We start from the raw sequence: 27742 nt of genomic DNA on the forward strand, positions 1-27742 counted from the left end.
TGGTTACATATTGGCCATCTTCTCTGCCTTTCATTTTTCTGGAATTACCTTATTGATGTTTACATCAACATCCAAGACTAAAGAGAGAAGATTGTCACCGTTCATATGGATCACATAAAAGTTCACTGCTGGACAGACTTTACAAGGAGATAACAAGTCCCCAAACGGTTTGAACTAAATATTTATTTAGTTCTCAATTGATAAGCTACAGTGATAATTGGGGGTGTTTTTTAAGATAAGAGGTAGAAGAATAATAATAGCTAACATTTTGTTGAGCCAAGAACTGTTCCAAGTATGTTATACATATTAACTCATTTAATCCTCTTAACAGTCCTGGGAGATAAGTACTGTTATTATCCATGTTATACATGAGAAACATAGGTGCAGAGAAGTAAAGTAATATACCTGATGCCACTCAGCTGGAAAGTGGTAGAACTATGATTTGAACTCAGGCAGACTGAGTCCAGAGACCATGATCATAATCATTATATCATTATGCTTAAATGCCAATGTAGAAAATACATTGGCAGAAGAGGCTGGTGACCCATATAAGAGAATTAGTGGAAAGTGTATGGATATGTGGTGTTTTAACCTTTCTGCAAAATTAACAGAAAGCTGTAGTATTTGCCAGTATGTTCTAATTGTATGTATGTTTATGTGTAGCACACATGTAAGCCGTATAATCTTTTCCTTAATCTAAATGATATTTTCTTTCTGTAGAATTTGCTTTTATAATTAAATCTCAAATGTAGTCATTAAAATTACCTATAAACTCTCCTTGTTCCTACCACCAACTTTAAAAAAAAATCTCCAGTGTTCTGAATAGATCAAATTTTAATTATTAATTGTATCCAAACTAATCCAAAGTTCCTACATTTAATACCTATATCTACAAAATTCTTTGCTCTAAAGGGAAAACAGGAACATAAAATAATTTATTTTGTTTAAGTTGTTTAACTTTATTTTTTGCATTTTACCATTTTTAATTGCATATGGTGTTCTTTTAAAATCTGGGGCTGATGGATATCTTCCACTTGCATAGCTGATTTCACCAAATTAACTATAGAAAGCATATGATTTTAATTTTACTTGTAATAAAGGACCCTCAAAAATGTACTCTAAGATCCAATACCTTTTTCCTGATGAGTATATCCTATTGTTAATTTGATAAATTTTCACCCAGTTTATCAGTAATACAACTTAAATTCATCAGCAGCAAAATTCAGTTTGCATGTCACTGTATTAAAATAAGAGGAACATGGATGGAGCTAGAGATTATCATAATAAGTGAAGTAAGTCAGACAGAGAAAGACAAATACCATATGATATCACTTATATGTGGAATCTAAAGTATGGTACAAATGAACTTATTTACAAAACAGAAACAGACTCACAGACATAAAAAACAAACTTATGGTTATTAAAGGGGAAAAGGGGTGGGAGAGGGATAAGTTAGGAGTTTGGGGGTAACAGATACAAACTACTATTTTTAAAAAAAGGAAGAAGAAGAAAAAGGACAGAACTCTAGGGTCAGAATGATCTAAAGTTGAATCCTAGTTCCATCCACTTACTATCTCTGTCACCTAGATACGTTAATTAACCTTTTTTGTATTTGTTTCCTAATCTATAAAATGGAGTTTATAATAATTGCTTTATTAAATTGCAGAAATTAAAGGAGACAGCATTTGTTCCATCCCTGGCACTTGGTAGATGCTGAATAAATATTGTCCTCAATAAAGATGTAATAATTGATTCATAGTAAAATTTAAGCTCTGAGTCAGTTCTTAGCTTTGGAGAATGTACAATGAGTTTTTAAAATAATGTTGTAAACAAACATTTTTACCTCATGTAATTATGTATTTTTTTAAAACAAATTTATTTCATTTATTTTATTTTTGGCTGCGTTGGGTCTTCGTTGCTGCGTGCGGGCTTTCTCTGGTTGCGGCGCGCAGGCTTCACATTGAGGTGGCTTCTCTTGTTGCGGAGCACAGGCTCTAGGCACACAGGCTTCAGTAGTTGTGGCTCGTGGGCTCCAGAGCACAGGCTCAGTAGTTGTGGCGCACGGCCTTAGCTGCTGCACGGCATGTGGGATTTTCCCGGACCAGGGCTCAAACCTGTGTCCCCTGCCTTGGCAGGCGGATTCTTAACCACTGTGCCACCAGGGAAGCCCTAATTACGTATTTTTAATCTAACTTCTTTACTGTAGTAAAATAAATTTACTGTTGTTACCATTTTTAGGTGTTCTTAAAAATGTATTAATAGGGTATTAAATACATTCATAATGTATTAGTTATAATGTTGTGCAACTGTCACTGCCATCCATATCCTTAACTCTTTTCATCTTGTATAACTGAAACTCTATTCCCATTAAATAGTAACTCCTCATTTCCGCTTCCTCCCCAGCCCCGGTAGCCACCATTCTGCCTACCTATAATTTTGACTACTCCAGGTATATACACAAAAGAATTGAAAATAAAGTCTTGTTTCTGTGCAAAGGGCTTGCTGCCCAATTCGCATACAAGCCAGTACTATGACACCAGCTTTTGAGAAGAGGAAAGACTTTATTGTGAGGTTGACTGGCAAGGAAACAAGGAGGCACAGCTCTCAAATCTGTCTCACCAGTCTGGGGTTTGGTCAAACTTTCATGAGTTAGAGGAAGAGGGTTGGTTTGAGCCCTGGTGGGGCAGGTTTCCATTGGAGGGCTTTGGAACTTGGCCATTTACGGTAAGGTTAGGTAAAGGGGCTTCAGCACTGGATCTTCCTGAACAATGGACCCGTCACTTCTGAAAGGGTTCTGGTCATACCTGGTCCTTAGGTTCTGTGGAGGAGAGAAACTTTGGTTCCAGGTGTTATTTGAGGTCAAAATTTTCTCTTCTGCGTGTGCTTCGGCTGCATGACTTGTGGTTTTGTTTTGTTGTCTCTGAAAAACAACTCAGTATCTTGTTAGATACAGGACAGGGCCAGTTTGGGCTGGTTCTGCAATTATGGTGTCAAAGAGATATTTACATGTTCATAGCAGCATTATTCACAGTAAGTAAAACATGAAAGTAACTCGTGTCTGTCAGCAGATGAATAGATAAGCAAAATGCGGTATATGGATAACAATGGAATATTATTCAGCCTTAAAAAGGAAGGAAATTCTGACATATGCTACAACATGGATGAACCCTGAGGACAGTATGCTAAGTAAAATAAGTCATATAATTAGTTCTTAAACTTATTTTTAATTTTCTTCAAGCATGAAAAACTATTTAAAATATTATATTAATGTGAAACTGCCTTGCCAGCAGGGAACATAATTTATTCAGTTCTGTGGGTTGTAAGTTAAGATTTATAAATATCCAAGAATATGCTCTCTCTTCTTTTGAATTTCTAGAATTAGATATTAAACTTGAATATTCTAGACTTATTTCCCCACTCCTGAGTCTGATGCTTTATTTCTCCTATATAGGAGAAAAGTTTTATTTGAATTTTTAAAATCCTTATTTAAAAATTAGTCCATTTTAATGCATTATTTGATTTTTAAATTTTAGTCAGATTAACTTTCGTTTCTTTTTAAAATTTTTGAGTAGCATAGTCTTTTTTTCTTGATGAGATACATGATATTTATCTAATATTGATAAGATGGAAATGAAATTTGTTTAATTCAGATTAACATGTTGCTTACTTAATGTTAATTGCTCATAAATAAATAGAAAACTCAAAGTGCTTATGTGGTTAAGAGTCAGGACTTGTTGGTTCTGCTACTGACTTCCTTTGTGGTTTTGAAAAAGATATAACAACTACAAAGATTTAGTGTTTGAACATACACGGAATAGTTTGCCAAAAGCATTTGATACAAGGCAAATTAACGAGGTTGTTTTTGCTTACATATGAAATTCTTAAAAGATTTTAAAGAACTTTATTTCATTTGATTTCATAAAATCATTTAAGGCAAGAAGATGTGCGTGCGGGTTATCCTTTTTTATTAGTGGAAAAAGCATGGACTCCAGAGTCAAACCAATAGAGATTTAGGTACCTACCACCACTCTGTAATCTTGGGCAAGTTTTTTACAACCTTGAGCCTTGGTTTCTACATCTGAAAACTGGTTTTCATAGCACCTAATATTTATTGACATGTGCCGGGCATTGTGCTAATAAACATTTTGGTATTTTAGATACATTATTTTATTTACTTCATATAATAACCTTATTCAGTAAATACTACTTTCTCCTCATTTCACAGGGGAGGAGCTGGGGTACAGAAAAGTAGGTAACTTGATCAACTTGGTTTGTAAATAATCTGCGAGCAGCAGATTAAATCCTACTTCAGTCTATTTCCTAATTCTGATTCCAAAATTCTAAAGTGAAATTTCAAGATTATAACAACTTGAAGATAGGCAACCATGTCTTTTTTCTTTTATATTCCATAGCTCTTAGTATCATATACATTTGAGAGAATAGTATGCATTTGATATATACTTATTGATATGAATTTCTCTTGAAAAACAGATGTGGATATATTTATAAATTAAAAAATGGCCATTTTCTCTAAGGGCTAATTCTTTCTATTATTCTTTTTAAAAGTTGCCATTGAAGGGTAATTTTAGGACTTTCATTCTAACAGTCTTTTGTCTTTGTGCTGGTATTTTAAAAAGAAATGAGAAAGCTATAGAGAAGGCTGACCTCTCAAGAATTTTTGTGTGGGGAGTTACTAAGGCATGAAAGTCCATAAACCATTTTTCTCCATTTCATTTTTTGTGTATTTTCAACAAGCTGTACTTCTAGTTAGTAAAAGTTGGTAGTTTTTGTTTATACCAGGCCAAATTCCATTCTCATAAACTCAAACTTCATTGGACATAATGAAGTCTAAATTCAACCCTAAATTGAGTGTATTTTAATAAATATTGTCTATTCTCTTTGGGGCTCAATTTACCTCAAAACATTTTTTTAATTGGGGTATAGTTGTTTTCTAGTGCTGTGTTTCTACTGTACAGTGAATCAAAACATTTTTAAGAGTAGCAAATTTTATAACAAATCCTATAATGTGTATCCTTGTTTTAAAAAATAACATGTACAATTTTATTCTGATTATAATAGTAATATATTTGTGAATGATGCTGACATCCCAATAAGCCTTTTTTCATTAGAATATAATTCTGTGGTAATTTTGTCAAATAATCAAGTATTTAAGTTTGTACAATGTACATCATTGTACATCTCAGTAAATTTATTTATAAAAATCACTGAATTGTTAAAATGAGTGAATAGTAAGACTGTTAAAAAATAAACAGTAAGGGGCTTCCCTGGTGGCGCAGTGGTTGAGAGTCCGCCTGCCGATGCAGGGGACAGGGGTTCGTGCCCCGGTCCGGGAAGATCCCACATGCCGCGGAGCGGCTGGGCCCGTGAGCCATGGCCGCTGGGCCTGCGCGTCCGGACCCTGTGCTCTGCAATGGGAGAGGCCACAACAGTGAGAGGCCTGCGTACCGCAAAAAAAATAAATAAATAAATAAAACCATGCTGGGAGTTTAAAATTTTTTCAGTTTTTGCTAATTGGAAAACTAGGATGATGTAATTGTTTTCTTTATTTCGTACTATGGCTATGACTTGTTGCTATAGATAAATGACTATTTTACCTAAAACTAGTTTTTCTGCAAAGTATTTCAGTACAGAGAAATGTTAACTTTATTCTCTGGCAAAGAGCGTACTTTGCTTGAAATTTATAAGGCTGTCTTATAAAAAACATCTTGTTTTATCTATTTTTTTTACCCTCTTTATGGACAGTTTGGATTATTTCCAAAGCTATAAAAAAGAATGGGTGTAAATTATTCTACATTGCTTATAGTTTGTTTACACTAGGTTACAAAGTTGGAACACACTATTTTTCCATTGCTTTTCTAGCTAGAAGATTAGTTTAGCTTATCTATATAGCTTTGTTCTCATATTTGAAAACAAATTATTTATGGACTCTCTCCAATGTATTTATCCTCGTTTTTTCTTTCTTTTTTTCGGTATTGAGATTGTGTCTTAAAATTACTTGTTGGGAGAATAATTTTTTCTATAAAACATTTTTAGGCAGATTTTTTTTTGGCTGCACCATGAAGCATGCAGGATCTCAGCTCCCCAACCAGGGATCAAACCTGTGCCCCTTGCATTGGGAGCACAGAGTCTTAACCACTGGACCTCCAGGGAAGACCCATAGGCAGATATTTGTTTGTTCTTAAAGATATTCTGTATGTGTCTCCTCCAAAAGAGTATGACCCATTTAAAAATTTGACTATATCCTGGGAAATTATTTATAAAAGCTCTCCCACAAGTCTGATGAGGGCCAACTTGTTTAAAGATCTAATTAAGTTTATTGAGATCAGTTAACTCTAATGTCTGACAGCATCAAGCATTGGCAAGGATGTGAGAACCTAGAGACACTGTTGTAATTAAAAGGCACTTGGAATTTAAGAATTAATTGGGGTGGATTGATTTCTCATAAGTTAAATCATCATGAACTTATTCTGTGGCTTGAAACTATTAGGCATTAGATGGTAATAGTTGTTATTGTTACTATTTTATATATACATATATATAGTACTTGCTGTATATCAGACACTGTTATAAAGACTTTACAGTAACTTGTTTAATTGTCACTATAATCCTATGAAGTAAAGACTGTCACCATCCTCATTTAGCAGATAAGGAAAATAAGTCGCACAGAACTCACTCAAGAACACAGAACCCAGGCAGACATTGCTCTTAACCACTTTACCATAATGAAAGGACTGCTTTCCTTTTCTTTCCCTTTTTTCAAAAGAAAAAAAATTCATCTTGAAAGAATTAAAAAAATACTTAGTATAAGAAAATGAGAATTAATACTTTACCGCTAGAGGGAGAAACATGGTCTTCCATTTCCTTCTTTTTATTTCTTGTTTCCATTTTATGTTTTTATGTTACTTTTTTTTTTTTTTTTCGCGGTACTCGGGCCGGGTCTCTCACTGTTGTGGCCTCTCCCGGTGCGGAGCACAGGCTCCGGACGCGCAGGCTCAGCAGCCATGGCTCACGGGCCCAGCCGCTCCGCAGCATGTGGGATCTTCCCGGACTGGGGCACGAACCCGTGTCCCCTGCATTGTCAGGTGGACTCTCAACTACTGCGCCACCAGGGAAGCCCTGTTTTTATGTTATTTTTATGAGTCAGTGTTACTTCTAACAACTGACATAGTCTGATTACTAATGCTTTTTCATCAACTGCTACGATGTTAGTTCAAACAGTATTATTTGAATTTAGTCACAAAATCTTTATTAGGATTTTTTTTATGTGTTTGATAGTTTATATCAGTTGTCCACTTGGATTGGTTGCACATTTTTGTGGAAAATCTTTAAGCTTTATCTGCAGCTTAAAAGATAAGGAGTGAAAAGGTACTTCACATTTCTACCTACCTTTTGAAAAATCTGTATCATTGTAACTCAAAATGTGAACTATAATTTCATGTTAGAATGCTAATGGTGTTGATTAACTGATGATGTAAATATTAATATAAGTAAACAAAAATCTTTTAATAATTTGATATCAATTGATAATCGATATTTGTTGAAGTAAGCTCATGGTTTTATAACTGTAATTGATAAATAAAGCCCCCAAAAGATTGTAAGCATTTTAATAAGCTTGTTATACAATAAGGTATCTCTCACAGTATGAATATGTGCTGGGAGAAAAGTTCAAGGTATTGTCTTTTCTTAAATCATTCATTCTTCCTCCTTTGTTTTTATTTTATTTTTTAGGATTTTGGCACCCAATAGTAATTATCAAGATGTTGAGACCCTCTATAACTTCCTAATCAAGTATGAGGTAGGAGAAATAGTTTTAAATGTTTATCATATTTCCATTATAATCAAGCTTTAATATAAACAAACATAGGTGTTCTAAAATGTAATCAAATGCTATTTAATTGATATTTGCTTTAAATTCTTGAATGCCACAGAAGTTTGCCAGTGCCAGTCAGTTTTTTTCTTTTTTTCATTCTCTAAGTAAAAACATACAGTAGAGACCTATAATAGTACACTTTATCCAACACAGAATTGTTTCTCATCAGGGGTACTGTTGGCATTTTGGACAGGTCATTTCTTCATTGTGTGGAATGTTGCAGGATGCTTTAACATCTCTGCTCCTCAGATACTAAATGCCAGTAGCTCCCCCAGTCAGTGTGACGAGCAAAAATATCTTCCCACCGCACCCCACTCACATACCCAGATGGCCCCTAGGGAGGAAGAACCACCTCCGGTTGAGAACTACTGATTACTGAAAAAGAAAGCTATAATTTAATTTCCTCCATAGCAGCAGTATAGACCCTGGAATTAAAGTTCTGGTGAGGCTCCAGTGTATTTTGTAAATTAATCTGCATGCTTTTCTTATCCTTGTTGATCCAAGGAAAGTATTCTGTTGATCTTCAGTTTTTGTTTGCCTAAAGTTCTTTACCCATGTGCCCATACATTCTTTCTTTTTAAGTGTGTGTGTATTTAATTTTTAAAATACTCTAAATAAAGGAATATGACATATTTTCAGGTGTCACTTTTCTTATGGAGTCAAACTTCTTTAAATATATTTCTTCACTTTTATTCCTGGTTAGCTCTTTATTTAACTTTTTTATGCCACATCTTACATTAAGAACCTAGTGACTAAGAACACAGACTCTGAAGTCAAACTACTCATGTTCAAATGTTGGTTCTGCCGCCTATTAACTGTATGATCTTAGACGAGTTATTTAATTCTCTTTGCCTCAGTTGCCTCATCTATAAAATGGGAGTAACATAAGTAGATAAATTACAGCTATTCTTTAAAGACTAAATAACTTAATATATATAAAGTGCTCCAAACAGTACCAAGCACAGAGTAAGTGTTCAATAAGTGTTACTTATTTTATTTAAGGAAAGAGTGGTTGTTTACATGTACTTTTTAAAAGTTACATGTACTTTTTAAATCATCTCTTTTGAGATGATTCAGTGAAATAATTATTTCATTATACTTTCTGAATTTCAAATTCAATAAAAATATATTTGTGGAAACAATGGGGACAATTTTAAAATCACATATCCTTGAAAAATCTGATATATAGGTCTTCTTTGGATTTAGTGCTTTCTGTTGCTGAGAGCATTAGGAGAAAATACCCAACTTGCTATCTATAAGAATATGTGGATCTGAGTCCCAGATTTTGAAAGTATTTCTCTTAGCAGAACTTCCTCCCCAGTACCGGTTACTACATTGGATATATTTGTCTCACATCATAAACAGTGATACAACCATTTAAATTTTTTAAGATGTTTGGCTATTTTTATACTTAACCTTTGCCTTCTAATCTTGATTTTTTAAGAATTAAAAATAATATAGTCATTTCTGATATTTGGCATTCACTGTAAATAGTACAGCTAAGAATTAACGACACCAATTCCATAATCCATTTACAATCACAACTCTAACGTTTACTGATGGGGAGGCATCTTTTAGCTCTTTGTTTTCTGGGAATTATTAAATGATATTTAATAGCATAATTTAAAATGTCCCAATATGAGTAATTTAAAATGTCGTGTATCAGAATTAATGAATAGAATGAAATGGTATATTTCAGGCTAGAACCTGTGATGTATGTCATGAATTTGTGTTTCAGTTTTCCTTTATTAGTAGTAGATTAACTGCCTACTTTATAAGTCATCTGCTGTAACCTGGTGCCACATCACACTTACACTCCAGCCACGTTCTGGGATAAGTGTCTAAATGTACATAGATGATTGTTTTTTAAAGTAAAGATAAATCTAAATACTTTTTGCTAAAAATCTACTAATGGCTTCAAAAACTATTTTGTATTCATATTATATCAGGTTCAAAATCAGTTCTTCAGCTGATTTTTCTTAGCAGTTGATAGAGAATAGATTATTCCATTCATCTTCTGATCAAAGATCTGCAGTGTTGATTGTTGAAACTTGCTGGCCTAAGTTTGGATACATTATAGGTCCTAGCATGTTGGGGCAATAGTGAAAATATCAAAGGCCCTTGAGACCAGGGCAGAACATGTAAAGAAATAGGAATTGGACTGGTTGATAAGTTAACTCTAAATGTATATTTTAGAACATTTTTGGAAGATTATTTTAATAAAAATTATAAAGTACTTAATCATGATCAATTATATACCAATTTCATAAATCATTAAATATAATAGTAAATATTATGTATAATTAAATAACATTAATTGTATATAAATATATAATCCTAATTTTAAGTGAAAATTTAGGATTATATACATTTCAACTGTTATATTTAAAAACTATGAGTTTTTAACCTTCAGTGAATGGAACATTTTCTATACAAATACGGTGACCTTACGAAAATACTGAGGAAGCTCGTAGAACTTTTGCAAATAAGCAAAACCCTAAAATCCATAGAAAACTTTCATGATATAAATCTTTAAAGTAGTGTTAATTAAATCTGGGTAGGAGCATTTTTCCTCATCAAAAAACTGCATACGGGGCTTCCTTGGTGGCGCAGTGGTTGAGAGTCCGCCTACCGATGCAGGGGACACGGGTTTGTGCCCCAGTCTGGGAAGATCCCACATGCCGCGGAGTGGCTAGGCCCGTGAGCCATGGCCGCTGAGCCTGTGCGTCCAGAACCTGTGCTCCGCAATGGGAGAGGCCACAACAGTGAGAGGCCTGCATACAGCACAAAAAGAAAAAAAAAAAAAAAACTGCATACGGCTAATAATAGCTTGAGTATTTTTAAAAGTAAATTGAATAGAAGATAGCCAGGTCTCATTTAGTTTCCCTTCACTAATACAGAATTTCTAAAAACTTAGAGACTGGGTTATATCTTGGGTAATCTGATAAAAAGAATTTCCTTCTACAAATTTCCAGATTGTTCCTTGCAACTTAAGTACAATACTGTCTAAATCAGTGGTAAGTCGCAAGAAACACAGGATTCCTTCAGTGTGTTCTCCACGTGTGCCACAACAAGTTCTTGTATGATGAAGGACTTTTATATTTTTATAGTGTTGTAAATTGTCTCTGAATTATAATATTTATAAACTTAAACATATTAGTTTAAATACTTAGACCTCAGTAGTCTGAAAAACACATTTCTTCAGAAAATGTCTATAAATCAGGCTTTTTCCTAAACAGGTAGATCTTTCCACACAGTTTATAACCTTAGTGTTTAAATGAAAGTTATTCAGTAATAACTTTCAGAAGTGTCAATCATAGTATTCAAATGTTGTTAGAGTTGAATATTTTTCTTTCAGCTTGAATTATTTCTATTCATGAAATAAGAGTTGGCTGATTGTGCTTACAGTAGTCTACATATGGAACCCCAGATCTACTCTAGTCTTTTAAGTACAGCTGTTAAAAATTTTTTTTAACAATTTATTTACTTTTCCCAGAAAATAAATATTGAATAAATACATTAGGGCTAGGCTAATTGATGCATGAATCTGTTGATAAGAGCCAGTAGTGGTAGAATTTAGTGTTTCATGTACTACACATTTTTTTCTGTCCGTTTGATGTATAAAATGATCATCTGCTTTTTGAGATTCCCACTAACCCCAGGACCATCTCACTTCTTCTGGTTCTGTGAACAGATTAAGTTGTAACAATAGGACTAATATTTTTACACATAGTTCAGTGTTAGTATTATGGTCACTGATCTTCTAATTGTTATTATTTAGTCCTTTTTATGCAAAAACTAGAAACTTGACATTCTGCTTCCTCAGAATATGGGCCATTCTATTTGTGCTCTCACCACTCATTTGACTTAATATGCATTTTAAATAGCTATATCTTTGTTCTTTTCAGGTAAATAAAAATGTCAAATTTACTGCCCAGGAACTTTATGATTGTGTTTCACAGGCTGAGTATCGGTAAGTCATATCTGTGTGTAGATATATCAGTGTAACACTCTTTTACTATGTATAGCACCACTTGGTGGTGGTGCTGAAGGGTTCTTTTTACGTCTTCACTAAACTATGACATTTTTTTAACCTTTCTAAATATGAAATATCTCATACATACATAAGAGTTGTATGTGTATGTATGTATGCACATAGCAAGTTTAAGTTTGAAAGTGGTTCTCAAGCTTTGGGGCATCAAGGTTCTTTTATATTTTTTAAAAATACTGGACACCCCTAAGAGCTTTTGTTTATGTGGGTCTTATCTATCTGTATTTACTGTATTAGAAATTAGAACTGAGAAATTTAAAAATATTCAATTAAAAATAACAGCTAATTACATGTTATGATAAGTAACATAATTATGAAAATAATTTTTTCCAAACACAAAATATTACTTACAAGCATGGCCTTGTAAGAGATTTCTGCAAATCTCTTAATGTCTGACTTAATAGAAGACAGGTAGATTCTCATTGCTTCTTTTGCATTTAGTCTCAGTAATCCCATGTTACATATCTATGGAAAACTGTTGTACACTCTCATAAGGACGAGAATTCAAAAGGCAAATCACGTCTTAGTCTTACGGAAATACCTTTGACCTCACAGACCCTTTGAAAGAGTCTACATTCCCCAGTCTATGTTTTGAAGAACAGCTCGTATAAAGAATACTCATATGCCTGCCATCCTGGGCCAAGGCAGACAAATTCATGAGGATTAAATACCCATTTAACCCTTCCAGGGTTGCCCTCCAGTCCCATACCCCCTGCCCCCAACCCCCAACCCATATTGGTTTTTTAAAATAATTTTATTGAAGTACAGTTGATTTACAGTGTTGTGTTAATTTCTGCTGTACAGCAAAGTGACTCAGTTATACATATATATTTATATTCTTTTTCATATTCTTTTCCATTATGGTTTATCACAGGATATCAAATATAGTTCTCTGTGTTATATGGTAGGACCTTGTTGTTTATCCATTCTAAATGTAATAGTTTGCATCTGCTAACCCCCAACTCCCAATCCTTCTCTCCCCAACCCCACCTCCCCCTTGGCAAACACAAGTCTGTTCTCTGTATCTGTGAGTCTGTTTTTGTTTCAAAGATATGTTCATTTGTGTCATATTTTAGATTCCACGTGTAAGTGATATCATACAGTATTTGTCTTTCTGACTTACTTCACTTAAAAGGTCCATCCCTGTTGCTGCAAATGGCATTATTTCATTCTTTTTTATGGCTGAGTAATATTCCATCGTGTGTGTGTGTGTGTGTATGTCTGTGTGTGTGTGTGTATACCACATCTTTCTCCATTCATCTGTCAGTGGACATTTAGGTTGTATCCATGTCTTGGCTATTGTAAATAGTACTGCTGTGAACACGGGGCTGCATGTATCTTTTCAAATTATAGCTTTGTCTGGGTGTATGCCCAGGAGTGGGATTGCTGGATCATATGGCAACTCTATTTTTAGTTTTTTGAAGAACCTCCATACTGTTTTCCACGGTGGCTGCACCAATTTACATTCCCACCAACAGTGTAAAAGGGTTCCCTTTTTCTCACACCCATTTCCATTCTGACTGGTGTGAGATGGTACCTCATTGTAATTTTGATTTGCATTTCTCTAATAATTGGGGATGATGAGCATCTTTTCATGTGCCTACTGGCCGTCTGTATGTCTTCTTTGGAGAAATGTCTATTTAGGTCTTCTCATTTTTCGATTGGGTTGTTTGTTTTTGTTGTTGAGTTGTATGAGCTGTTTGTATACTTTGGAAAGTAAGCTGTTGCCAGTCGCATCATTTGCCAATATTTTCTCCCATTCTGTAGGTTGTCTTTTCATTTTGTTTATGGTTTCCTTTGCTGTGCAAAAGCTTATAAGTTTGATTAGGTCCCATTTGTTTATATTTGCTTTTATTTCTGTTGCCTTGAGAGACTGACCAAAGAAAACATTGCTACGATTTATGTCAGAGAATGTTTTGCCTATGTTTTCTTCTAGGAGTTTTATGGTGTCTTGTCTTATATTTAAGTCTTTAAGCCATGTTGAGTTTATTTTTGTGTATGGTATGAGGGTGTGTTCTAGCTTCATTGGTTTACATACGGCTGTCCAACTTTCCCAACCCCACTTGCTGAAGAGACTGTCTTTACCCCACTGTATATTCTTGCCTCCTTTGTAGAAGATTAATTGTCCATTGGTGTGTGGATTTATTTCTGGGCTCTCTGTTCTGTTCCATTGATCCATATTGTTTTGTTTGTTTGTTTTTACTTAAAATTTTTATTTATTATGTAATCAATATAATACATGCTTATAAAAATGCAGAAATTGCAGATAAATTTCATTTTTTAATATACTTTTACACAGATTATACTGTATATATATGGTTGTGTATGCTATTTATTTTCCAACTTAACAAACCTCAATAACCCACACCTCTGTAACCAGAATCTCAACAAGCATCATTTTTAATGTCTATATATACTTACATTGTCTAAATGTACCATGATTCAGTTAAGTATTTCCTTAAATGTTGGACATTGACCATATTTCCATTTTTAAACCACTTTATGTAATACTGTGTTCAGTATCTGCAGAAATCTTTGACCATGTTTCTATTTCTTTAGACTATGAACATCTTAAAAGATCTTGATAATCTGTTGACAAATTCTTCTCCCCAAAGATTCTCGTAGTTTATTTTCGAAACTAGTAATGTATAAAGAAGTATTTAGGGTTCTTATCAAAATACTAGCTTTACCAAAATTTTTCTTTTCTTTTTCCCATCACACCATTCTGCCCTTTAGCTCATGTTAAAGGAGGGGAAGGGGGCTGGTAGATGGGGAGGAAAGACAGCCAAAAAACAAACAAAAATTACATACAATAATGGTGGTCATACATTCTACAAGTGATAGGCATTTTCAAATTTTCCATCAGCCTCCATCTTTAAAGGGAACCTCTCAGATGATATGAATGGGGAATCCAGGCTTATTTTGTTTTTATTTCTTTTGAATTTTGTTTTATTTATTTTTTTATACAACAGGTTCTTATTAGTTATCTATTTTATACATATTAGAGTATATATGTCAATCCCAATCTCCCAATTCCTCCTACCACCACCACCACCCCCGCCACTTCCCCCCTTCGTGTCCATACGTTTGTTCTCTACATCTGTGTCTCCATTTCTGCCCCGCAGACTGGTTCATCTGTACCATTTTTCTAGGTTCCACATATATGCGTTAATATACAATATTTGTTTTTCTCTTTCTGACTGACTTCACTCTGTATGACAGTCTCTAGATCCATCCACATCTCTACAAATGACCCAATTTTGTTCCTTCTTATGGCTGAGTAATATTCCGTTGTATATATGTACCACATCTTCTTTATCCATTCATCTGTCGATAGGCATTTAGGTTGCTTTCATGACCTGTCTATTGTAAATAGTGCTGCAATGAACATTGGGGTGCATGTGTATTTTTGAATTATGGTTTTCTCTGGGTATATGCCCAGGAGTGGGATTGCTGGGTCCTATGGTAATTCTATTTTTGGTTTTTTAAGGAACCTCCATACTGTTCTCCATAGTGGCTGTATCAATTTACATTCCCACCAACAGTGCAAGAGGGTTCCCTTTTCTCCACACACTCTCCGGCATTTGTTGTTTGTATATTTTCTGATGATGCCCATTCTAACTGGTGTGAGGTGATACCTCATTGTAGTTTTGATTTGCATTTCTCTAATAATTAGTCATGTTGAGCAGCTTTTCATGTGCTTCTTGGCCATCTGTATGTCTTCTTTGGAGAAATGTCTATTTAGGTCTTCTGCCCATTTTTGGATTGGGTTGTTTGTTTTTTTAATATTGAGCTGCATGAGCTGTTTATAATTTTGGAGATTAATCCTTTGTCTGTTGATTCATTTGCAAATATTTTCTCCCATTCTGAGGGTTGTCTTTTTGTCTTGTTTGTAGTTTCCTTTGCTTTGCAAAAGCTTTTAAGTTTCATTAGGTCCCATTTGTTTATACTTCCATTACTCTACGAGGTGGATCAAAAGAGATCTTGCTGTGATTTATGTCAAAGAGTGTTCTTCCTATATTTTCCTCTAAGTGTTTTATAGTGTCCGGCCTTACATTTAGGTCTTTAATCCATTTTGAGTTTATTTTTGTGTATGGTGTTAGGGAGTGTTCTAATTTCATTCTTTTACATGCATGTAGCTGTCCAGTTTTCCCAGCACCACTTATTGAAGCGACTGTCTTTTCTCCATGGTATATCCTTGCCTCCTTTGTCATAGATTAGTTGACCATAGGTGCATGGGTTCCTCTCTAGGCTTTCTCTCCTGTTCCATTGATCTATATTTCTATTTTTGTGCCAATACCATATTGTCTTGATTAATGTAGCTTTGTAGTATAGTCTGAAGTCAGGGAGTCTTGATTCCTCCACCTCTGTTTTCTTCCCACAAGACTGCTTTGTCTATTCGGGGTCTTTTGTGTCTCCATACAAATTTTAAGATTTTTTGTTACAGTTCTGTAAAAAAATGCCATTGGTAATTTGATAGGGATTGCATTGAATCTGTAGATTGCTTTGGGTAGAATAGTCATTTTCACAATATTGATTCTTCCAATCCAAGAACATGGTATATCTCTCCATCTGTTTATGTCATCTTGATTTCTTTCATCAGTGTCTTATAGTTTTCTGAGTACTGGTCTTTTACCTCCTTAGGTAGGTTTATTCCTAGGTATTTAATTATTTTTGTTGCAGTAGTGAATGGGATTGTTTCCTTAATTTCTCTTTCTGATCTTTTGTTGTTAGTGTATAGGAATGTGAGCGATTTCTGTGCATTAATTTAGTATTCTGCAACTTTACCATATTCATTGATTAGCTCTAGTAGTTTTCTGGTGGCATCTTTAGGGTCCTCTATGTATAGTATCACATCATCTACAAACAGTGCCAGCTTTACTTCTTCTTTTCCATTGTATTCCTTTTATTTCTTTTATTTCTTTGATTGCAGTGGCTAGGACTTCCAAAACTGTGTTGAATAATAGTGGCTAGAATGGATATCCTTTTCTTGTTCCTGATATTAGAGGAAATGCTTTCAGTTTTTCACCATTGAGAATGATGTTTGCTGTGGGTTTGTTGTATATGGCCTTTATTATGTTGAGGTAGGTTCCCTCTATGCCTGCTTTCTGGAGAGTTTTTATCATAAGTGGGTGTTGAATTTTGTCAGAAGCTTCTTCTGCATATATTGAGATGATCATATGGTTTTTCTTCTTCAGTTTGTTAATGTGGTGTATCACATTGATTGATTTGCGTATATTGAAGAATCCTTGCATCCCTTGTTCATGGTGTATGATCCTTTCAGTGTGTTGTTGGATTCTGTTTGCTAGTATTTTGTTGAGGATTTTTGCATCTATATTCATCAGTGATATTGGTCTGTAATTCTCTTTTTTAGTAGTATCCTTATCTGGTTTTGGTATCAGAGTGATGGTGCCCTCATAGAAGCCATCTGGTCCTAGACTTTTGTTCGTTGAAAGATTTTTAATCACAGTTTCAATTTCATTACTTGAGATTGGTCTGTTCATATTTTCTGTTTCTTCCTGTTTCAGTCTTGGAAGGTTTTACCTTTCTAAGAATTTGTCCATTTCTTCCAGATTGTCCATTTTCTTGGCATAGAATTGCTTGTAGTAGTCTCTTATGATACTTTGTATTTCTGCGGTGTCTGTTGTAACTTCTCCTTTTTCATTTCTAATTTTATTGATTTGAGTCCTCTCTTTTTCTTGTTGAGTCTGGCTAAAGGTTTATCAATTTTGTTTACCTTCTCAAAGAACCAGCTTTTAGTTTTCTTGATCTTTGCTATTGTTTTCTTTGTTTCTATTTCATTTATTTCTGCTCTGATCTTTATGATTTCTTTCCTTCAACTAACTTTGGGTTTTGTTCTTCTTTCTCTAGTTCCTTTGGGTGTAAGGTTAGATTGTTTTTTTGAGATTTCTCTTGTTTCTTGAGGTAGGCTTGTATTGCTACAATCTTCTCTCTTAGAACTGCTTTTTCTGCATCCCATAGGTTTTGGATCGTCGTGTTTTCGTTGTCTTTTTTCTCTAGGTATTTTTTTGTTTCCTCCTCGATTTCTTCTTTGATCTCTTGGTTATTTAGTAACATATTGTTTAACCTCTATGTGTTTGTGTTTTTTACGGTTTTTTCCCCGTAATTGATTTCTAATCTTATAGCGTTGTGGTCGGAAAAGATGCTTGATATGATTTCTGTTTTCTTAAATTTACCAAGGCTTGTTTTTTGACCCAAGATGTGATCTATCCTGGAGGATGTTCCATGTGCACTTGAGAAGAAGGTGTAATCTGCTGTGTTTGGATGGAATGTCCTATAAATATCAATTAAATCTGTCTGGTCTATTATGTCATTTAAAGCTTGTGTTTCTTTATTAATTTTCTGTCTGGATGATCTGTCCATTGGAGTAAGGGAGGTGTTAACATCCCCTGCTATTGTTGTGTTACTGTCAATTTCCTCTTTTATAGCTGTTAGCAGTTGCCTTATGTATTGAGTTGCTTCTATGTTGGGTGCATATATATTTATAACTGTTATATCTTCTTCTTGGATTGATCTCTTGATCATTATGTAGTGTCCTTCCTTGTCTCTTGTAACATTCTTTATTTTTAAGTCTATTTTATCTGATATGAGTATTGCTACTCCAGCTTTCTTTTGATTTCCACTTGCATGTAATATCTTTTTCCATCCCCTCACTTTCAGTCTGTATGTGTCCTAGGTCTGATGTGGGTCACTTGTAGACAGCATATGTATGGGTCTTGTTTTTGTATCCATTCAGCGAGCCTGTGTCTTTTGGTTGGAGCATTTAATCCATTCACATTTAAGGTAATTATCGATGTGTAAGTTCCTGTTACCATTTCTTAATTGTTATGGGTTTGTGTTTGTTGGTCCTTTTCTTCTTTTGTGTCTCCCCCTTAGAAATTTCCTTTAGCATTTGTTGTAGAGCTGATTCAGTGGTGCTGAATTCTCTTAACTTTTGCTTGTCTGTAAAGCTTTTGATTTCTCTGTCGGATCTGAATGAGATCCTTGCTGGGTAGAGTAATCTTGGTTGTAGGTTCTTCCCTTTCATCACTTTAAATATATCGTGCCGCTCCCTTCTGGCTTGTAGAGTTTCTGTTGAGAAATCAGCTGTTAACCTTATGGGAGTTCCCTTGTATGTTATTTGTCGTTTTCCCTTGTTGCTTTCAGTAATTTTTCTTTGTCTTTAATGTTTGTCAATTTGATTACTATGTGTCTCGGCCTGTTTCTGCTTGGGTTTATCCTGCCTGGGACTCTCTGCGCTTCCTGGACTTGGGTGGCTATTTCCTAACCATGTTAGGGACGTTTTCGACTGTAATCTCTTCACATATTTTCTCAGGTCCTTTCTCTCTTTCTTCTCCTTCTGGGACTCCTATAAATGCGAATGTTGTTGCACTTAATGTTGTCCCAAAGGTCTCTTAGGCTGTCTTCATTTCTTTTCATTGTTTTTTATTTATTCCGTTCTGCAGCAGTGAATTCCACCGTTCTGTCTTCCAGGTCACTTATCCGTTCTTTTGCCTCAGTTATTCTGCTATTGATTCCTTCTAGTGTAGTTTTCATTTCCGTTATTGTATTGTTCATCTCTGTTTGTTTGTTCTTTAATTCTTCTAGGTCTTTGTTAAACATTTCTTGCATCTTCTCAATCTTTGCCTCCATTCTTTTTCCAAGGTCCTGGATCATCTTCACTATTATTATTCTGAATTCTTTTTCTGGAGGGTTGCTATCTCCACTTCATTTAGTTGTTTTTCTGGGGTTTTAGCTTGTTACTTCATCTGGTACAAAGTTCTCTGCCTTTTCATTTTGTCTGTCTTTCTGCGAATGTGGTTTTCCTTCCACAGGCTGCAGAATTGTTCTTCTTGCTTCTGCTGTCTTCCCTCTTCGTATTGTTCCTTATTTCAACATTGAGATTCATCCACATTGAGGCATGGAGCAATAGTCAGTTTACACTCAGTTCTATTATAACATGACGTATGTGTTCCTAAGTATCACTGTTATGCAGATTGCATACTGCATACTGAACTATGAAAATTCATGCAATAAAAGCCACAGGTCTCATAGAAAAGGTGGAGTTGGGGTACGTCACTCACAAACTTAATAAGTGGACTTCCCTGGTGGCACAGTGGTTGAGAGTCCGCCTGCTGATGCAAGGGACACGGGTTCGTGCCCCGGTCCGGAAAGATCCCACATGCCGCGGAGCGGCTGGGCCCGTGAGCCATGGCCGCTGGGCCTGCGCGCTATGGCCGCTGGGCCTGCGCGTCCAGAGCCTGTGTTCTACAACAGGAGAGGTCACAGCAGTGAGAGGCCCATGTACCGAAAAAAAAAAACAAACTTAATAAAGGACATTGAAAAAAAGATAGGAACCTAATCTAAATAGTATCACAGTTTTACACATTTTAGGACATATTGTCCTAAAATGGTTAAAAAATGGTTAAAAAACACATAAGTCCTAAAATAAATCTAACACTTTACCTTTAAAAGAAAGTGAAGTTTGCTATGGACCTGATCATAGGAAAGGTTGTAGCCTGTGGATTAGTGTGATGTGGTAGAATCTGAAATTGGATATAAGGGTGTAGCACCAGATATGAATAGTTGTGGCTCATAACAGGAGGAAAGCTGAGGTAGCTGGTACATATTTGAAGTACATGCATGTGTGTATTGTGTATATTCCTAAGCAGTTTGGTTCAGCTGTGGTGCAGTTTTCTCTGTTCATCTAGCATTTTTCACTGTTGAAATCCTGTTTAAGAAAATGCAAAATTTTTGTTGTGCTCAAATTGTTCCTTAATGTATTGATGGTGCTGCAACAAATTCTTGTGTTGTAAACAAGAACTGTAACAGAACTGATGGTATTTTTACTGCTATGTAATGTGCCACTGTATCACTAAACCACAGTTTATTTGCCATTTGTAATTTGCAGATATATTTGTGTAGCTATAAAATTGTATGAGAAGACATGGTGACAGAGTTAATTATCAAGGTGCTTCTACTGGTAAAACTCTAGATTGATAAATATATTTGGTGATATCAAGGCACTAGGATTGATAATCATACACAAATGTTACTAGGCAGCATAACTATGAAAATTCACTCACTCACTAGATTAAAGTAAGTTTTCTAAGAAAATCTGAAGCCAGTGGGGCATGCATTATCTGTTGTAGCTGGGGGTGAAAATGGTTTTTTACCCTGATATTCAGACTCTCAGTTAATCAGTTGTACTCTTATTTATATATCTTTACAACTACTCCACATTTAAAGGTTTGTGTACATGAGATTTGTATCAAAAATATAATGTCTTCCAACCTTAGTGATACTTTTGAAGGTGTAGAAAGGTCACCATATATAACTTGGAGGGCAGAGTCCCTTGCAGGATGGTTTCAATCAAATGTCTAAAATTATTTTGACTTCAGCTTACTGTTTAAATACTTTGGAGGTTTTGGTTTTTTGTTTGTTTGTTTTTTGCAGGGGGGAGGGTGCAAGGGTCAAGCTTGAATGTTCAAAGTTAAAGTGGTAGTACCCATTTTTCTCTTCTTTGTTTTCCTTCCACTTACTATGCCAGGGATTTGAATTATGATATTAATTAATAAGCTCCCTCTTATATCCTAAAAGTGTGAGTTTTAAGAGAATTCAAATACATCTAATATCTTGAATGCATTGGAAAATGGGGATTGCTGTTCAATGGGCTTTTGGTTATTAGCTTTTAGATTTGTTACTCTGTTGTTTGTTTTGAAATTATTTGCCATATTTTCAGTGAATGGTCCCTCCCATATTAGCCTCTGGTGTACTCCACAGCTCACGTAAGCTGCCAGAAGACAGAGGTTCTTTTCGTTTCAGTAGTCTATACTAGACACAGAGCCAAACACAATAGATACGAGGTAGCAGAGTTTCCCTGTGACTCAGAGGTGAAAACAGAAGAATGATTTAACTTGGCAAAGACAGTTACTTAGATTGTCTGAATTTGCTAATCTTTGTTTTTGATTTGTAAAGTGTTCCTTGTGAAGGAAGAGGCTATGATGTGCCCAACACCATATTTATTGCACTAGGGAGGAAATTAAGTAGCTCAAGAACAGAAAACTATTTTGTAGGTTCTGATAAAGCAAGTAATTAAGGTTTCAGATTGAAAGTAGCTTTGATCAAAAGTTGAATTCCATGACACAGTAGAACCTTGGTGTTTATATGTATAAATCAGTGTTTTCTGTCTTCTGCAATTTGTAGGTTCTTTGTTATAGCTTTCGCTCTTGCCAGTGGGGTCTGAGCACTGCTTACCCTGAGCAGATGAGGAGTTTGCTCAGAAAATCCAGGATGGTAAATTATAACAAGATTATCAAACAAATATCTTGTGTGTGATATCTTCTACGTATATGAGAAATAAGTTAGGAACAGTATTTAATTCACTTTGTTTGACAGAATGTTCTGACATGTTTGCAAGACAAGTCTCTAAGGTCATTTTTTCTATGTGAAATGCACATTAGTTTGTGACATCAGCTCCATAAAGTACCTGGCGTATCCACATAATATGCTGCCTGAGGCCTGTGTATCAGGAGCAGCTTTGTTTTCCTTCTAGCAGCTGCTTTCAGGGATTACTGCTTTCTGACTCCAGGAATTGGCTCCATGGTAGTATCTTCTAGATTACATTAGAGCTGCGGTTCCTGGACCTGAGTGTCAGCACCACCTGGGAACTTGCAAGGAATGCAAACTCTAAGGCTCCAGCCCAGACCTTCTGAATCAGAAACTGTTTATATACTGTTTTTATATGCACTACACTGTATTCCATTTTTCCTTTATTTGAGATGCACATTGCAAATGTATAGAAACATTGAGAGAGTTGTAAAACATATCCATTGTAGACGTTTTTCTTGTACCTAAAAAGGATTTTGGAAAAACTGCATCAAATATTGGAGTTAGGGCACTTAAATACACTACTGCCATGCCACTTTGACAAAACTAGCTATGGAAATGAGTCAGATAACCACTGGAATTATTTTTTAATTGATCTGATCAAATTTCCAGTTATTTTGACCCATCTGAGATTTGGTCAAATTAAGTTTGATACTCATAATAGGACAATTTAGAAAGACAGCGGCAGTTCTCTAGAAGTTTCATGAGCAATATAGAATTGCAGAACTAGAAGCAACCTCCAGTCTCGAGCTTTGTTCCAGAAAGGATTAGGAGTTGGGATTGTTTAGTTTGGAAAAGAGAAATAGTGTCACTATAAGGGACATAAAATATTTGTACTATTAGAAGAAATAAGAATAGCAACTTTTTGTTTTGTTTTAATTTAGGCAGACAGGTCAGATAGGTAATTTTTTAAGGCCCAATGTAAAGGAAGAACTTTCTAGCAATTAAGAGATATCAAAATATGTAATGGCCTTTCTCTCAGTTGTAAATATCTCATCACCAAGAGGTGAAAGCCAAGGTGAGATGATTCATCGGGGATGCTACAGAATGGTAGACAAAAGTGTTAATATTCTGCCATATCTAATATTCTGCCATTCTACATATAATCCACAGGGAAAAGGAACTCAAGAATTACTATCTTCATAGTCTAGTATAGACCCAACACATGTGATGAAAAACACCTGGTACTTTCCTCAGCCAGCAATGACAACTTGATGCAGGAAACAAAATCTGTAGGTGATAATCCATTGTCAGAATGCTGACTCCCACAAATAAAACCAAATGCCATTAGGATGAAAAGAGGGGATAGGGCTCTCCTCTTAACTATGAGAGAAGGAAAAAAGAGGAGAAGAAAAAGAAAAGACATCGAAATAGATTAAAAGTCTAGTTACTAAGGAATTTTCTTCCACATGTGGAATAAGTAACCAAGAACAGGAATAGGGGCCTCCCCTTTTTATTTCATTTTCAAGTTTATAAGAAGACATTTTACATCTCTCCAATTTTGGACCTCTTAGGGTCTTCGGAAGATCATTTTCTGAGCAGTTATAAAGAACTGGCAATGACATAACACTGATTTTAAGCACTCCAAATGCAGGAAACAGGACTAGAGTAACACAAAGCCAAAAGTCAGGTTTCAGCCAGCCCCAGGGAAGCCACACGTCTTCAGGAAGTGAGGCTGCTCAAAATACAGTGTATTTACTTTGCTGCGGCTCCTAGCTCTCATCCTAGTCCTTGAGCTCTGATTGACTTCTTTTTTCTTCGTACCCTGCATCAAGGGATCCGTGAGGGTGGAGGGGCAGAGGAGGGGCAGTGTGCAAAGGTAGCTGGAAGTCCTCCCCGACACTCTGGACATGGTTCAGAGCAATCTTAGAAGCCAAAGAAGTCATAACAGTGTAATTTTCATAACTGCCATTTCTTGAACACCTTTATATACCAGATGCTGTACTGGGTACTGGGTATTCTTCGTGAACTTATGTAGACCATCTCTCAATAGATTTAAATAGGTTTCCATGAGATTTGAACTCTATAGACACCATGTATAATGATTGGTGCTCTAACCGATAACTTAAAGACCTCACAGCTTGTAGGCCTCCTGTCAGCTTTTGAGAGTCCAGCCAGGCTTCATCTTAGATAAAATTGTGAGTAGTCATGGCACATATCAGGCCTTTACTCCCTGCTTCCCCACCTCTGGTTTAGAGTAATTATCTAGTATTCATTTGTTAATGACTAGGTTACCTATCTTGACAGTTCTCTTTAAGAGTTGAAGCTCTGTCAACTTCCTATCCCCTCGCCAGTGTCTGTTCCGGTCTGGAGGTACACCCTCTTAGTATCCTCCAGTTTACCTGTTCTCTAACTCCCAAGCAAAATAAAACAAAAATATGTGATCTACTCCACAGTGTTCTTGTTGACAGCAGGTCTGCCATGGGAAGCTTTATTCCTGAATGAAGGAATTGCACCAAAATCATCTCCATGTTGACTGTCTGCGAACCCGTGCTGCTAAGTGCTTATCCTCCCATGTTGTTTGGTTTGGGCTAAGGATCCATAACTTTGGCATTTTCGCTCTCAGATATCAAATAATGTATTTCAAATCCCAGTGTTCTCCTGTTGTATTAAGATTTTTTTCATTTATCTGACTAGCTCTCTTGTAGTGATATAAAATTTCTTTATCCCCTAGGGAAAAGTTAACCATCGGATGCCGCCAACTGGTTGAGATGGAACATACCATGCAACAGTGCAATGCCTCCGTCTATATGGAGGCCAAAAAGAGGGGATGGTGTGAAGACATGCTTAACTATAGAACCTAAGTGCTGATTTTGTAACTTAGAAGGAACTGCATCTATCTTCAGGAACAAGAGTAGCTTTCAACCTTTTGTGCCAAACCCGGGAGACTTGCAAGAAATGTCTTAAGAAATGTCTCAAATGTCAATGTCTCATAAGTACAAAAAGATAATTGCCTATTACTGACAATCTCATTGAGGTTCTAATGTGTCCATTGTGGGATAAACTGTGAACTCAACTTGTCTGAAGTTGACTTCACCTCCCTACCTCTACTCCTAATACTGAGCCAGTGTGTCTAAGGAAAGGAGAGCCATCTTTTTGGTCATCTTAGGGCAAGAGCCACTGCGGCATCTGAGGAAGGCCCAGGACACAGTGTTAGCATCTCTCTCAACAATAAATATGGGTATGTGACCAGAGACGTTTCCAAACCTCAAGAAAGAATTAGGACATGACCATGCTCACCATATTCCACAAGAGAAATCTTACCCTGGGCTGTTTTATGATCAAACTGTCTTCCATGTAGACACAATACATAATACGTATCCCTTCTACTTCCCCCAAGGTAAGGGAAGTAGAATTTTGACTTGGGCTCCAACTTGCTGCAGTAGCCTCTTTTCTTCCCTGGCCTTGTCACTTCTCAGTGCATTTCTCATGGGATAAACAGGGAGACCCCTCTGCTCAGTGTCCTCTTAAATGTGAAACAGCATGGATTTATCAGGTAGCAGTGGCTGATGTTTGCCCCTGGCTAAACCAAGTGTTTAACTGACTTCTTCTTTAGTTATAAATACCATCTATGGAAATCCTTGTTTACTAAAGTATATTATGCTTTTGTTAATACATTAGATTAAATCTAATTTGGTACTCTATTATAAATGTTAATTTATTTTTTTAAAAAAGCAATGAATTATTTTTAGTGATTTTGCTTTTCATTTTACTTCCAATTTTTTTTTCTGAACTGCATACAGGTATGATTATAAAAGTGAACCTCCAATGAAAGAGAACTATGCAGGATGCCCACTAGCCGGAAGAAGGATCTGATGAGCTTTGTTTGCTTAGAAAGCCACACCTCCTCCTGGCGCTCAAAGTGCCCTCAGGGATATGAGCCTGGGTAGAAGGAGAAACTTCCAGAGCACCTCTGCTGTCTGCCTCTTTCCTTTTCCATCCCCTCCCCCTACCAAAGATTTCTTCAGACTTTTATCCCTCAGCTGCTTCTAGTTGTTATTGAGTTTTGCCCTGCTTTGTTTTTGTTGCTGTTGTTGTTGTTTTGGTCGCAGCTTGCAGGATCTTAGTTCCCTGACTAGGGATTGAACCGTGGGCCACTGCAGTGAAAGCGCAGAGTCCTAACCCCTGGGCCGCCAGGGAACTCCTTGCTGTGCTTCATTACCTCCCTTTTTCTCTCTTATCTTTTTAATATGTTATACTTTTTAGGAAATTTCTTTTCACTCCTATCATCTGAATACTTCTACGTGTTTCACCCTATGCATGTGGATTTTAATTTTATCCTAATCTATGTGTCTTTCACTTTGTACGTTAATTTGTCAATTTTCAACCTTTTTAAAATTTTTTTTTTTTGCGGTACACGGGCCTCTCACTGTTGTGGCCTCTCCTGTTGCGGAGCACAGGCTCCAGATGCGCAGGCTCAGCGGCCATGGCTCACGGGCCCAGCAGCTCTGCAGCATGTGGGATCCTCCCAGACCGGGGCATGAACCCATGTCCCCTGCATCGGCAGGCAGACTCTCAACCACTGCGCCACCAGGGAAGCACTAAATATTTATTTTGATATGTGAAAATGTTTTAACTTTCTAGTCTTATTTTTATCTTTAGAAGACATTCTTTAAAAATTTTTTAGTGTTTGTTTCTTTGAAATGTAAGCGTTTTGGGGTTTTTTTTTCTTCTTTTTGTTGCCTTCTTTTCTTATCTTAAACTTTATACTTTTTTTCTAACAGTACAGTGTGGGAGTTGAGGAATCCCTTTCCTCCCATCCCCTGCTTGCTCTTTTCTGGGTCTCCTCTCTGGATTGGAGTAACTCAGTTGACATAAGGATCCTAAGCCCCACCTTGGTAAGTTTGTTTTCATGGGAAATTATCATATCTTTAGAACTCCAGGTTTTAAAATCTCCATTCAGTAAACATAGCTATTATATTTGGGGCAGAAGCTTCATAAGCATGCCATGAACCAGAAGGGACTGATGGGAAAAGTCACATGAGGCCAAGGGCTCTCTACATAAAGTCTTGCCTTAGTGAGGAGCTGGTGATAACTTCCTGAGAAGCATCCCTGAGGATTTTGACAGCAAAGTTCCTGGAACCATTTTACTGTAGCCTTTTCCAGCTTACTTCCACAAGATAGTCCATTTCCTTCTGGAAAGGACCAGGGAGGGTCCTCTGGCTTGGCCAGGCCACAGCTCTTCCAGCATTCTAAGCCAAAGAAAAGCTGGCTAAAGACTTAGAGTCTGTTGTACCCTACTGGGTCCTCCTGTTAGGACCTGCAGTGGGCACTTGGGACTGCACAGATTGGAACTTCATAGATGGGTTGATTTCACTCTCCTATCATTGTCTTTGCCTGTCATGAAAGACAGGGGACACAAGACAAACCTGAAACTTTATTTCCTTGATCTTTTGGACATCATCTTAAAA

General features: G+C 36.1%; 1 protein-coding gene across 1 annotated transcript in view; it reads left to right on the top strand.

Annotated features, from left to right (window-relative positions):
* SWT1 (SWT1 RNA endoribonuclease homolog) overlaps nt 1-25135 on the top strand; it is an 87067-nt gene extending 61932 nt beyond the window's left edge. The window contains exons 16-18 of the mRNA XM_065871058.1: nt 7750-7816; nt 11800-11864; nt 25006-25135. Of these exons, the coding sequence (XP_065727130.1) occupies nt 7750-7816; nt 11800-11864; nt 25006-25135 (262 nt within the window). The remainder of the gene's footprint in view (nt 1-7749; nt 7817-11799; nt 11865-25005) is intronic.
* The last annotated feature ends 2607 nt before the right edge of the window (nt 25136-27742 follow it).

This window comes from Phocoena phocoena, chromosome 1, assembly GCF_963924675.1.
Source record: "Phocoena phocoena chromosome 1, mPhoPho1.1, whole genome shotgun sequence".
Classification (NCBI taxonomy): domain Eukaryota; kingdom Metazoa; phylum Chordata; class Mammalia; order Artiodactyla; family Phocoenidae; genus Phocoena; species Phocoena phocoena.